The sequence below is a fragment of the Bubalus kerabau genome, chromosome X (assembly GCF_029407905.1).
Source record: "Bubalus kerabau isolate K-KA32 ecotype Philippines breed swamp buffalo chromosome X, PCC_UOA_SB_1v2, whole genome shotgun sequence".
Taxonomy (NCBI): domain Eukaryota; kingdom Metazoa; phylum Chordata; class Mammalia; order Artiodactyla; family Bovidae; genus Bubalus; species Bubalus kerabau.
In genome coordinates, this window is record NC_073647.1 from 139,181,154 (window position 1) to 139,195,392 (window position 14,239).

Below are 14,239 nucleotides of genomic sequence, written 5' to 3' on the forward strand. Positions count from 1 at the left end.
GCACACACACACACAGTCTATAGTTAAAAAAAAAAAAACTTTGGCTGTCTGAAAAGGTAACCTTAACTTAGTCAGTTGGCCAGAAACACAATTTGGATTCAGATTCTTTTGCATTTCGTATTATTATACTTGAGACAGAGCTAAAATTTAAAAATGAAAAATATAATATCTCTGTATCTGCCTACTTGTTTAGGTATATCCATATATGTACGTGTATTATGTATTTATGATTTTTTTTGGCTGTACCATGTGACTAATGGGATCTTAGTTCCCTGACCAAGGATTGAACCTGGGCCCTCAGCAGTGAAAGTGCCAAGTTCTAATCACTGAACCACCAGGGAATTCCCATGTATATATGATATTTTTAAAAGAATTCTATTTAGTTGGCTTAAAGAGAAATAAGTGCTTATATAAATTAAGTATTCCTAAAACTTTTCAGAAATAGAAACTCTAACCCAATTGTTCTCAAGTCCACATGCTCAGAAAAATCCTTGATGAAAAAAAGCTAGTTTAAGTTTGTTGGTTTGATAAAAACAAGCATATTTTTGAAACTGTCATTATTAAATGTAATGCAAGCACATAACTTTTTCTACCTTTGTTTACTTGTCAAATAAGCTCATGCTATCTTTATGTTACAAAATAACTTAAGATGATGGCTAGCTGTTTGATGTCTAAGCATAATTGTTAAAAACAAATAATTTAAATAAATGTAAATAAGATAAAAGTTTATACTAAGTTAAACTAAATAATTAATATTTATATCTAGTTAATTTCCAAATAAGATAGTATACTGAGACATTGATCACTGAACATAAATTTAAATTTATTTACTTTTCTTAATTTTTACAGAGACAAAGGATATTTGAGTCTATTAATAAATATGTCTTTTGTCACATTAAAACCACATTAAAATTGTACTATGAAAAGCATATTTTTAAAAATACAAATTTACATAATTATGTTTTTATAAATTTTCTATTTTACTATACGATGCTAAATATTTGATTAATAGCTCACTACTGCCTACTTCCTAATTTTCCCTGGGAAGTTAAAGATTCAGTTCAGTTCAGTCGCTCAGTCGTGTCTGATTCTTTGCGACCCCATGAATTGCAGCACTCCAGGCCTTCCTGTCCATCACCAACTCTCGGAGTTCACCCAAACTCAAGTCCATCGAGTCGGTGATGCCATCCAGCCATCTCATCCTCTGTCGTCCCCTTCTCCTCCTGCCCCCAATCCCTCCCAGCATCAGAGTCTTTTCCAATGAGTCAACTCTTCGTATGAGATGGCCAAAGTATTGGAGTTTCAGCTTTAGCATCATTCCTTCCAAAGAAATCCCAGGGCTGATCTCCTTCAGAATGGACTGGTTGGATCTCCTTGCAGTCCAAGGGACTCTCAAAAGTCTTCTCCAACACCACAGTTCAAAAGCATCAATTCTTTGGTGCTCAGCTTTCTTCACAGTCCAACTCTCACATCCATACATGACCACTGGAAAAACTATAACCTTGACTAGATGGACCTTTGTTGGCAAAGTAATGTCTCTGCTTTTGAATATGCTATCTAGGTTGTTCATAACTTTCCTTCCAAGGAGTAAGCATCTTTTAATTTCATGGCTGCAATCACCATCTGCAGTGATTTTAGTTAAAGATTACTCATAGTTAAAATTTATGAACAATGTGTAAAATTAGAGATACTACAAACAATGAAGAATGAAGAAAAACAACTTTGTATACAGAGTAAGGGAAGAAAATCAGATTTAAAAAATCAGTACAGGTTTATTCCATTTGCTCATAAAAAACAACTCCATAAAATATTTGAATAAAAAAAAAGAGCAAACAGTTTTCAGTAAGTGTTTGCATATTTTTTCTACATACTTTTCTTTCTACGCAGAATTGAGATATTCTTAATTTTGTCACAGTCACATAGCCTTTAATTCTGTCAACACAGTTTCTATCCATTGTCCATAAGGCCCCTGAATATCTGGCATAAGGAAATTAAACTCATTGTCTAAACTCGAGTATATAAATCCCTTCCAAGTGCCAAATTGCTCATTCATTATGAGACTGGCTCTTCCATTTCCTTGCTAAGGATGTAGAGGTGTGTTCTACATCCTGAAAATAATAGATTACGTTTGCATGGCATGGATACAAGCAATAGTTACTGCACAAGTGAATAGGACACAAAACTACCTGAGCTGGTGGATTAGTGTGTTGCAGGGAAGAGGAGCTGGTGGCTGGTTTTATCTTTCCCTCTAATTCTTTGACACCCAACAGCACAGGATCATTATTTGTTAAGCTATTCTGCCTGTGCATTTTTTCACTTTGATTCAAAGAAAGGAAAACTGACATTGCTGTCTCTCACATTGATTGGAAGAAATCAATGATAGTGAAGATTTTGTTGATTCTAGGAGTATGAAACATCAAAGTAATCTTTATTATGAGGCCTGAACTTGGAATTTTTAAAAACTGAAGTATAGTTGATCTACAGTGGGATGTATTTTTATTTGAGGAGTATGTGAGGAATATAGGATGTAGTTTTGTTAAGGAGAAAGAGTAATATCTAAAATAAACTTTTTTTTTTCAGAATAAAAAAGGAAAAAGAAGAAGACAAAACCTAAATGGATATAGAAAGATGCAAAAGGTTTATGGAAAAGAAATTTTATGTTGTGAGGTTACAGCCGGCTAAACTGAAGAGATTTATACAAGGGTTTTTAAAATAAAAACTAGAGTTTAATTTTCTCTCTGTTAAAATCACAAAATTTCTTAGATTATTGGTCTGTTTTTAATAAAATATTATAAAAGGTTTTTCTTTACCTTTAATGTAACCTGCCTAGGAAACAGGGATTCTCTGTCATGGGAAATATTTCCCTTATTCCAAATTGTCTTTGTCAGATCTTTGATTAATTAGGAAAACAGAGTCTTTTCAGTTTTAAAAGCTAAGGTTTTTTTTTTTTTGTTGTTGTTGTTGTTTATTTTGTTTTTGTTTTTTATAGCTACTTAACTTTGTATATTTGCCTTTGAAATCTTTCAGTTGTCACTTTGGTGAATGGATAACTAAGTATTATTTCATAGTGACTTATGCTCCTATTTGATGAGCTATTTCTAATCTTTTGACATTTTTAACAAACTTCCCCAAATCAAATTCTGAATGAAGTCTTTTTGACTGCAAACTAACTTTGGGATTTTCTGGAGGGCCCTTAGAAGATCACAAAAGATTTGCTCTTTCTCCTTATGAAAGAGAAATCTCAGTTTATTTAGGCTTACTTGATATTAACTTCTATAGGAAACATTGTCAAATAAAAAGTAATGTTCTTCTTAGATTATATTTACATAGTATATATTATTAATATGTGTTCTAGAAATTATATAAAATTCCAAAAAATCTGATATGTCCTGGTATAATGTGATCAGTCAAAATTCTAGTTATTATTTTATAATAATGTATGCATAAAATAATAGTTTGCTTCTCAATTGCATCACTTTTTGGTGGCCTCTCACCAGATTGTTAACCATGCTGGTGTTTAAGTCTTCTGTCACTCATAGCTATTGTTTTTCCTCTTGATTTCTCTCTGAAAGCATTTATAATCAGCTCCCAGCAACCCCACTTCCAAGGAGCGATGGCTGCGTGGGCGCAGGAGGGCTACTCCACATTCAAGGTCAGGAGGGGCAGCCCTGAGGAGATACCCCTCGTCCAAGGTAAGGAACATTGGCTGTGCTTTGCTGGAGCAGCCATGAAGAGATACCCCACGACCAAGGTAAGAGAAACCCAAGTAAGATGGTAGGTGTTGCGAGAGGGCATCAGAGGGCAGACACACTGAAACCATACTCACAGAAAACTAGCCAATCTAATTACATGGACCACAGCCTTGTCTAACTCAATGAAACTAAGCCATGCCATGTGGGGCCACCCAAGATGGATGGGTCATGGTGGAGAGGTCTGACGGAATGTGGTCCACTGGAGAAAGGAATGGCAAACCACTTCAGTATTCTTGCCTTGAGAACCCCATGAACAGTATGAACAGGATACTGAAAGAGGAACTCCCCAGGTCGGTAGGTGCCCAATATGCTACTGGAGATCAGTGGAGAAATAACCGCAGAAAGAATGAAGAGATGGGGCCAAAGCAAAAACAATACCCAGTTGTGGATGTGACTGGTGATAGAAGCAAGGTCCGATGCTGTAAAGAGCAATATTGCATAGGAACCTGGAATGTTAGGTCCATGAATTAAGGAAAATTGGAAGTGGTCAAACAGGAGATGGCAAGAGTGAACGTCGACATTCTAGGAATCAGCGAACTAAAATGGACTGGAAGGGGTGAATTTAACTCAGATGACCATTATATCTACTACTGTGGGCAGGAATCCCTTAGAAGAAATGGAGTAGCCATCATGGTCAACAAAAGAGTCTGAAATGCAGTACTTGGATGCAATCTCAAAAACGACAGAATGATCTCTGTTCATTTCCAAGGCAAACCATTCAATATCACGGTGATCCAAGCCTATGCCCCAACCAGTAACGCTGAAGAAGCTGAAGTTGAACAGTTCTATGAAGACCTACAAGACCTTTTAAAACACTCAAAAAAGATGTCCTTTTCATTATGGGGGACTGGAATGCAAAAGTAGGAAGTCAAGAAACACCTGGAGTAACAGGCAAATTTGGCCTTGGAATACGGAATGAAGCAGGGCAAAGGCTAATAGAGTTTTGCCAAGAGAATGCACTGGTCATGGCAAACACCCTCTTCCAACAACACAAGAGAAGACTCTACATATGGACATCACCAGATGGTCAACACCGAAATCAGATTGATTATATTCTTTGCAGCCAAAGATGGAGAAGCTCTATACAGTCAGCAAAAACAAGACCGGGAGCTGACTATGGCTCAGATCATGAACTCCTTATTGCCAAATTCAGACTTAAATTGAAGAAAGTAGGGAAAACCACTAGACCATTCAGGTATGACCTAAATCAAATCCCTTATGATTATACAGTGAAAGTAAGAAATAGATTTAAAGGACTAGATCTGATAGACAGAGTGCCCGATGAACTATGGATGGAGGTTCGTGACATTGTATAGGAGACAGGGATCAAGACCATCCCCAAGAAAAAGAAATGCAGAAAAGCAAAATGGCTGTCTGAGGAGGCCTTACAAATAGATGTGAAAAGAAGAGAAGTGAAAAGCAAAGGAGAAAAGGAAAGATATAAGCATCTGAATGCAGAGTTCCAAAGAATAGCAAGGAGAGATAAGAAAGCCTTCCTCAGCCATCAATGCAAAAAAATAGAGGAAAACAACAGAATGGGAAAGACTAGAGATCTCTTCAAGAAAATCAGAGATACCAAAGGAACAGTTCATGCAAAGATGGGCTCGATAAAGGACAGAAATGGTATAGACCTAACAGAAGCAGATAATATATCCCTTGGTGGCTCAGAGGGTAAAGCGTCTGCCTGCAATGCGGGAGACCCAGGTTTAATCCCTCAGTCAGGAAGATTCCTTGGAGAAGGAAATGGCAACCCACTCCAGTATTGTTTCCTGGGGAATCCCATGGATGGAGGAGCCTGGTAGGCTACAGTCCACGGGGTCACAAAGAGTTGGACACAACTGAGTGACTTCATTTTCTAACAGAAGCAGAAGATATTAAGAAGAGATGGCAAGAATACACAGAAGAACTGTACAAAAAAGATCTTCATGACCCAGATAATCACGATGGTGTGATCACTCACCTAGAGCCAGACATCCTGGAATGTGAAGTCAAGTGTGCCTTGGAAAGCATCACTATGAACAAAGCTAGTGGAGGTGATGAAATTCCAGTTGAACTATTTCAAATCCTAAAAGATGATGCTGTGAAAGTGCTGCACTCAATATGCCAGCAAATTTGGAAAACTCAGCAGTGGCCACAGGACTGGAAAAGGTCAGTTTTCATTCCAATGCCAAAGAAAGGCAATGCCAAAGAATGCTCAAACTACCACACAATTGCACTCATCTCACACGCTAGTAAAGTAATGCTCAAAATTCTCCAATCCAGGCTTCAGCAATATGTGAACTTCCAGATGTTCAATCTTGTTTTAGAAAAGGCAGAGGAACCAGAGATCAAATTGCCAACATCCGCTGGATCATCGAAAAAGCAAGAGAGTTCCAGAAAAACATCTATTTATGCTCTATTAACTATGCCAAAGCCTTTGACTGTGTGGATCACAATAAACTGTGGAAAATTCTGAAAGAGATGGGAATACCAGACCACCTGACCTGCCTCTTGAGAAATGTGTATGTCGGTCAGGAAGCAACAGTTAGAACTGGACATGGAACAACAGACTGGTTCCAAATAGGAAAAGGAGTTCATCAAGGCTGTATATTGTCACCCTGTTTATTTAACTTATATGCAGAGTACATCATGAGAAACGCTGGACTGGAAGAAACACAGCTGGAATCAAGATTGCTGGGAGAAATATCAATAACCTCAGATATGCAGATGACACCACCCTTATGGCAGAAAGTGAAGAGGAACTCAAAAGCCTCTTGATGAAAGTAAAAGTGGGGAGTGAAAAAGTTGGCTTAAACCTCAACATTCAGAAAACGAAGATCATGGCATCCGGTCCCACCACTTCATGGGAAATAGATGGGGAAACAGTGGAAACAGTGTCAGACTTTATGTTTTTGGGCTCCAAAATCACTGCAGATGGTGACTGCAGCCATGAAATTAAAAGACGCTTACTCCTTGGAAGGAAAGTCATGACCAACCTAGAGAGCATATTCAAAAGCAGAGACATTACTTTGCCAACAAAGGTCCGTCTAGTCAAGGCTATGGTTTTTCCTGTGGTCATGTATGGATGTGAGAGTTGGACTGTGAAGAAGGCTGAGCACTGAAGAATTGATGCTTTTGAACTGTGGTGTTGGAGAAGACTGTTGAGAGTCCTTTGGACTGCAAGGAGCTCCAACCAGTCTATTCTAAAGGAGGTCAGTCCTGGGAGTTCTTTGGAAGGAATGATGCTAAAGCTGAAACTCCAATACTTTGGCCACCTCATGGGAAGAGTTGACTCATTGGAAAAGACTCTGATGCTGGAAGGTATTGGGGGCAGGAGGAAGAGGGGACAACAGAGGATGAGATGGCTGGATGGCATCACCAACTCGATGGATGTGAATTTGAGTGAACTCCGAGAGTTGGTGATGGACAGGGAGGCCTGGCTTGCTGAGATTCATGGGGTCGCAAAGAGTCAGACACGACTGAGCAACTGAACTGAACTGTACCTACAGCACCACCTCCTGAGCTAAAATAGAAAATACCCTTATGTTCACCCTGTCCTAAGTAATAATGAGGATATATGATTGCTAATACATCATGTTGTGTCTATGTAAAAAAATTTTAGATAGATTGACTCAGAAAGCTAAAGGTTGAAGTTGGTTAAAATTCATTTGAATTTAGTTGGTTAAATCTTAGCTCTTTGGAATCTCTGCCCTGGAGAGTTTGAAAAATTCTTGGCTGTTATGGGTTTTAAATGCCTTTAGCAGCCTCTCATATACCAAATGATATCCATCAGGATTAGACAACTTGAAGACCTCCGTGATATGACTTCCCTGGTCTGTGATGATGCAGCTGTTGGTAACAGCAGCTACGTGACTCTCTGTCCTGATGACTCAACTATTGCAGTCAATGAATGTGTGATGCTTCAGCCTGGCTGCATCAACAGTGGTCACTAGGAGCAGTGCTAAACTAGTTGGTCACACTCTGCACTTGCTGAGATAAGGACCAAAAAGGGGGGAGCTGCTAAACATAAGTACGGAGTGGAGGCTAGACTTGCAGACTCCCCGAGCAGACAAAACCACAGAAGCCATGGAAGCCAAACTGAGTCTAGCTTTTTTCATGAACATAAGCACAACTTAACTTAGGTTATTTCTTATAAATGCTTCTGACCATTGTAACAAAACTAGTCATCTCCCTAAAAGTGGTATGAAATAAAAACTTCTAAGCAGTCACTACCGTCTATAACCCCAGTGTAATAACCAGTGACTGTAAATGTTAATACCCTTCTCTTTTTCACTTTCCCATGAGCTTCATATCAGTCTTTGAATTTGGAAGCTCCCAGTTTGACAACTGTTTTTATATACACAGCAAAGTCTTACTAAATACTGTTTTATCGATTTGGTGGTTTTAGTTATGCTATTTTTTTTTTAACATTTATTTATTTGGCTACACCAGGTCTTAGTTGCAGCATTCAGGATCTTCAGTCTTCCTTGTGGCATGTGAACTCTTAATTGCGGCTTGCAGGATCTAGTTCCCTGACTGGGGTTGGAACCTGGTCCCCCTGCATTGCGAGCATGGAGTCTTAGCAACAGGACCACTAGGGAAGTCTGTACATGTGCTGTATTTGACAGTATCTATATCTATGTCTTGATCTATACCTATACCTCCTCAGAAATATATATGTATCTCCTTAGGGAATTTTTAAGGGAACTGCTAGGGACAGGGTGAGGGAGATGGAGGAGCCTGAACAATACACAAGGAGTGAGTAAATGTGGGTTATGGTAGGAACTGGAGTCAAGGAAGAAATGGCCCCATTGAAGAGCCTTTTTAGGAGTAAAATAGGGATCTTTCCTCTCTCCAGGCATGGTTTTTGCATCGCCACAGATGAGGCCAAATGCAAGCCATATGTGGTGACCTGTGCAATGTGGTAATGAGTTACTTATATAAACAGACCAAAGCAAGCTAACAATCCCATAAAGATCACACATAAGATAAACTGCTAGAATACCGTCACTGTTTCTGAAGATAAAGTCAGCTAATACTAATGGCACCATCCTGTGTTTGTGTGGCCCCATCTCCAAATAGCACAAGATACACATTTATACTGGAAAAAATGTTGAGTAAATTCAAACAGCATTATTTTTAGTATCTCTAAAATATACAAATCCTCATTGTAAAGGCAGTTTTGAAAGCTTGCCGGCACTCTGAAGCATGAACTTTTGCAGTGATAGTGCAGTATGTTTACAGCTTTGTTCCCTCTATGTCATGCATCTGGTGCAGCTGTAATTGTATTGGAGGTACTTGTTGATTTTCCTTGGGCTGAGGAATGGCAGGGTTGGTGCCTCCACTGGCCCAGTTGAATGGACTGCCTTGGGGTCTGAAGGGAGGCTCTATTTCCCAGCTGGAATGGTAGCAGTTGAGGTGATGTGAAAAAATGATGCAAAGTTGGTGCGCAAGAGAATGGAGATAAATAGGATACAGAGGGAGAAATGAATGGAGGAGAACTGACTTTGTTGGAGAAAGTGGGTGAAGTGGCTGGGAGGGTGGGCATGACAAGGTGAAAATGATAGAAGATTAGGTATGGGTAGGAGAGATACTCATTGTAATTTTACCTTTTAAGTTCTATTTTATTGAAAGACATCTTTATTGAAGATGACACTCTGAAATGAAGATGTCCTAGCCTAAAGAGACCCTCTGATCCCATGTCACTAATAGTATGCCGTGTTTTACATGTTTGCCATTTTTAAGCAAGAGGATACTGTTAGAGGGAAAGAGCATTGTTGAAGACATAAACCTTTCAACACTTGGATTTGATGAACAGTAGTAAAAGTGGAGAAGGCAATGGCACCCCACTCCAGTACTCTTGCCTGGAGAATCCCATGGACGGAGGAGCCTGGTAGGCTGCAGTCCATGGGGTTGCGAAGGGTCGGACACGACTGAGTGACTTCACTTTCACTTTTCACTTTCCTGCATTGGAGAAGGAAATGGCAACCCACTCCAGTGTTCTTGCCTGGAGAATCCCAGGGATGGCGTAGTCTGGTGGGCTGCCGTCTCTGGGGTTGCACAGAGTCGGACACGACTGAAGTGACTTAGCAGCAGCAGCAGCAGCAGTAAAAGTGGAGGTCAGGAAATAGCCTGGGTTTTACTTCTGTTGGAGCTGCTGCTGCTGCTGCTGCTGTTCAGTTGCTCAGTTGTGATCCCATGGACTGTAGCCCATCAGACTCCTCTGTCCATGGGATTTCCCAGGCAAGAATACTGGAGTGGGTGGTCATTTCCTCCTTCAAGGGATCTTCCCAACCCAGGGATCAAACCCACATCTCCTGCTTTGCAGACAGGTTCTTTACTACTGTGCTACTTGGGAAGCCCAGGTGGAGAATAACAGGAAACAAAAATGTGGGGTAGAACATCTGTTACTTCAGTGATTCTCACCACTACACAACTGTTGCCCGTTTCCTGGCCTGGTTTTATGACCACTTTGCCTTCTATCGCTGCTACCCAAAATCTGGTATGGCATATACCAAATGTACACCTCCCCCCCCACACACACACTGCCACACACACACACACACACACACAGATATCAGGGTTGCTGAGCTGTTTTAAGAATTTTACACAGGCTGCCAATTGAGAGAATTGTAGACATGTGGTTGAATGCTGGACTGGCTGGGTTTTAACAGGGGTTCCCTGAGGTTAGAACTAAGGTAAGTGGGCTAAGCGATGATGAGATGATTTTTTTTGTTCTTTAAATAATATCTGCAGTGAGACATCTATGGGGTTGATTGCTCTGTACTCCTTTTCTAAGGAGAGCTCCATATCCCCATTTGAATGGCTACTTATGAAGATAGCCATATGAGTAGATTGTGACGTGTCCACAGGCCTGGGTGAGGAGGTTCCTGCTAAGTCAGATGGGCTAGTCATGTGACCTTGCCCTCCTGCCACAGCTGACCAGCTCAGGGGTGTGTACCTGATCCCACCTGGGTCCTCTTTCAGGACTTTTTGTATTTGCGCTACAGATTTTTGGGATCAGTCTCCAAGCATGTGGATGTGGCTGTGATTGTAAAATGTAAAATTCAGGAGCTGCTTTGACCATGTGGAGGACACCATTATATAGGGAAAAACGAATGAAGCCTGTGCACAAAGTAAAGCAAAGATAAGTGATGGAGAAAAAGCATCTTCATGGCATCAAGTCACTGGGTCTAGCTGTTCCAGCCCAAAATGACACTATTTATACACTGAATCACTGATGGCTTAGTGGTAAAAAATCCATTTGCTAATGAAGGAGACTTGGGTTTGATCCCTGGGTCAGGAAGATCCCCTGAAGAAGGAAATGGCAACCCACCCCAGTATTCTTGCCTGGGAAATCTCATGAACAGAGAAGTCTGGTGGGCTGCAGTCCATGGGGTTGCAGATTCAGACACGACTGAACGACTAAACAACAATACACTGATTACAGGCTGATGAGAATGTGTCTGGCTGGAAAGTGACTCAATTGCACAAAATTATAAGCTATGCCTACCTATCATTATACCATCTATGTAACCTAAAAAATTCTCTTGCACTTAATTTTTCTCCCTGAACCTACTGTTGCCTCAAGCAAAAGTTCAAGTAAAAACCAACAAGAAAGTGTAATTCGATAAAATATTTATTGCACCAAGTTAGGTATGGTAGAGTACAAAGAAGTATTGTTACCAAACCAAACCTGGGTCTGCTCACCTGACTCCTGGTAAAGCCAATCTATTGATATCGGGTTGTGGTGAAGGAAAGTATAGTGTTTATTGCAAGGTGCCCAAAGTGGTCTTTAAAGGCCATATTATAGGTGACATTGTAGGTGCCTGATCAGTGTGTGGACGTTCTTCTGATTGGTTGGCAGTGAGGTAACGGTGGTATTTTGGGAGTTAACCATCATCAGCCTTCTGGTTCCAACTGATCTGGGGTCTAAGTGCTTATAATCAACATTCAGGTGGGGGTTTTAGTATCTGCAAAAAAAAAAAAAATTCAAGGTTATGGCTCAGGATTTTATCTATCACTCTTGTGCTATGTGCTAAGTTGTTTCAGTTGTGTCTTACTCTCTGTGACCCCATGGACGGTAGCCCGGCAGGCTCTTCTGTCCATGGGATTCTCTAGGCAAGAATACTGGAGTGGGTTGCCATGCCCTCCTCCAGGGGATCTCCCCAACCAAGGGATCGAGCCCGCATCTCTTACATCTCCTGCATTGGCAGGCGGGTTCTTTATCACTAGTGCCACCTGGGAAACCCCAATAGCTCTTGAGGAGTAACTAAAAGTCCTTGACTTTGCTTTATGGATAAATTAATATTATTTTTTCTTGCTTGACTGTTTTCCTTTGCTTCTGTATTTTCTCACTTCTCCAGTTAAATTTGCTCCATGGAACTTGGGGCAGAGCTATGAGGCTAAAGCTTTTCTACAAATGAGAGGCAGGGGACATGGTGGGGGTGGGGGTAATCGGTCCCTGGGAAGGCCCTATAGGGTCCTGCTCTGTTTCAGTAGAACAAAGCAAAACAAAACCAACACTGGAAAGGTATGGACAATATGAACAAAAAGAAAGTCGAGATCCCTGCAGGCCAAAAGGAGAGTGGTATTTCAGGAGTTAACCATCATCTGGATGTGGGACTGATAGATGCAGGGAAAGTTAGGTGGAGAGGAAAGAGGAAGCCAAAGACCATGGGCCATCTGTAATTCATACATTGATTTTTAAAAAAGAGCCAGCTTAATTAAAACTGACAAATTTTTAGTAAGCATGGGGTATCAGAAAAAGCATACAATATCGACCCTGCCTTATAGGAAATTACTATCTTCAAGGACAAAGCAAGACGTGCGTATATTTTGGAAAGATCCCTCTCATTTCCTTCTTTTCTTTCTTCCTTTGACCTCTTCATCACGTTTGAAACGATGCAGTTTGCTAACTTGCTTGATGATTATAAGGTAAGCCTCCAAAGGGCAGGGAGTTTTGTCTATTTTGCTGCATCTTCAGAATCTACAGAGTCCTGCACACTGCAAACAGCTGTATAAGAATTCGTTGAATGAATTGGAGAATCACAGCCTAGGGTAACATCGTCTTAACTTTCTGGCCTTGAATCTCTCTGGGCGGGCCAAGATCTCCCACTGCCAAACGCTAGGGGGCAGACCGAGATTAGAAAAGGAACAATTTTTTCCCCCGGAGGGCAGAGTTCTCAACCTTTGCTAACGTTAGCATCACCTGGGTCGCCTTTAGACATACTGCACCAGGATGATGATGATGTTGTTCAGTCACCAAGTCGTGTCCAACTCTACCTCTGACTAAATCAGCATCTCCAGAGGGTGGGGCCCTGAGTGGGATAACGGAGACAAGCTCCAAGGACGCGGCTGAACCTAGCCTCTGCGTCACACTCCAGTGCCGCCGGGTGCATTTTATCCACAGTATTTGTGATAGGCCAGTGTCGTAGTTAGCAACACTCCCGCCGCTGCTGATTGAGCGGGAACCTGGGGGGGAGACGGATTACAGCTTCTCGCCAATGAGTGGGGCTGCAGGCGCAGCGTGGGCCCGCCCCCGGGCAACGAGGCCCCGCCCTTGGACCGCGAGACTCCGCTCCTGGACTGCGTAGCCCCGCCCCCAGCCCCCTTCCGTGGCCGTGGTACGAGGGTGCGGTCTGGGTGAGGTCCGGTCTGGCGCCCGAGCGCTCTCTTCGTCTTCGCGCTTTACATTGCTTCGACTTCTCTCCACCGACCGGTGCGTGAGGCCCGGCTCTGTGGTCACGCGTGCAGCGGCGGCCAAGCGCGATGAGGCGAGCAGCGCTGCGGTAGGTAGCCGGGCGCCTGGCGGGGCGCGGACCCAGTGGCGCCCACTCCCTCCCTCGGCGCTGCTAGCGGGCCCGGGCAGAAGGAGCGGGCCGCAGCAGGCGGAACTAATGCCGGGGGCTTATGGGCAGAAAATAGGGTCGGGTAGGGAAAGACACTAACGTACCGTGACCCCGCTGGCCTCAGGTAGGGCACCGCACCCCCCACCTGTGCGTCTTTTGGACGTAGTTTGATGATAAAAGTGAAGCGACACTTGAAGGGAGGAAGTTGGGTGTTCCCTGACATTCCTTTTTCTTTGCTCATCTGGGGTGTAGTGTGGAGTTAGCCTTTTGTCGGAAGGCTAGAGTTTAGGAGTGCATATTACTTTTATCGCCCTCTACGCTTCTTTGCAGAGCATGTTTATGGTTAAGTGCTTGACAGACTTGGACTCTGACTTGAGTGTGTTGTAATGTGGGTAGAGATTGCAGGGTACCTTCCGGCCTCTCAGAACCTCAGAACTGTGTGACTCGGTCCCTTGGTGCTGATTGAACTTTACTTTTACTGAACAGCAAGACCCCTAAGGCCAGGTGGGGGAGTGGCTTTGATTGGGCCACTTGGACAAGGAGGATGCCTTTTTGTGTAAGTCATCATCCCAGCGTGTCCAGTGACGATTGGGCATGTCTGGCTCTCCCCCAACCCGTTGCACCGGAGCACTCCAGCTGTTCCAAGATCTTTCTGCT

General features: G+C 42.2%; 1 protein-coding gene and 1 non-coding gene across 2 annotated transcripts in view; one reads left to right on the forward strand and one right to left on the reverse strand.

Annotated features, from left to right (window-relative positions):
* Positions 1-268: 268 nt before the first annotated feature.
* On the reverse strand, positions 269-341 carry TRNAE-UUC (transfer RNA glutamic acid (anticodon UUC)). The gene has a single exon. It is a non-coding gene; the product is annotated as a tRNA-Glu (tRNA).
* A 12,975-nt stretch (positions 342-13,316) lies between these two features.
* ACOT9 (acyl-CoA thioesterase 9) overlaps positions 13,317-14,239 on the forward strand; it is a 30,142-nt gene continuing 29,219 nt past the window's right edge. Inside the window, exon 1 of the mRNA XM_055563688.1 lies at positions 13,317-13,522. Coding sequence (XP_055419663.1) covers positions 13,503-13,522 — 20 coding nt within the window. The 5' untranslated portion in view covers positions 13,317-13,502. The remainder of the gene's footprint in view (positions 13,523-14,239) is intronic.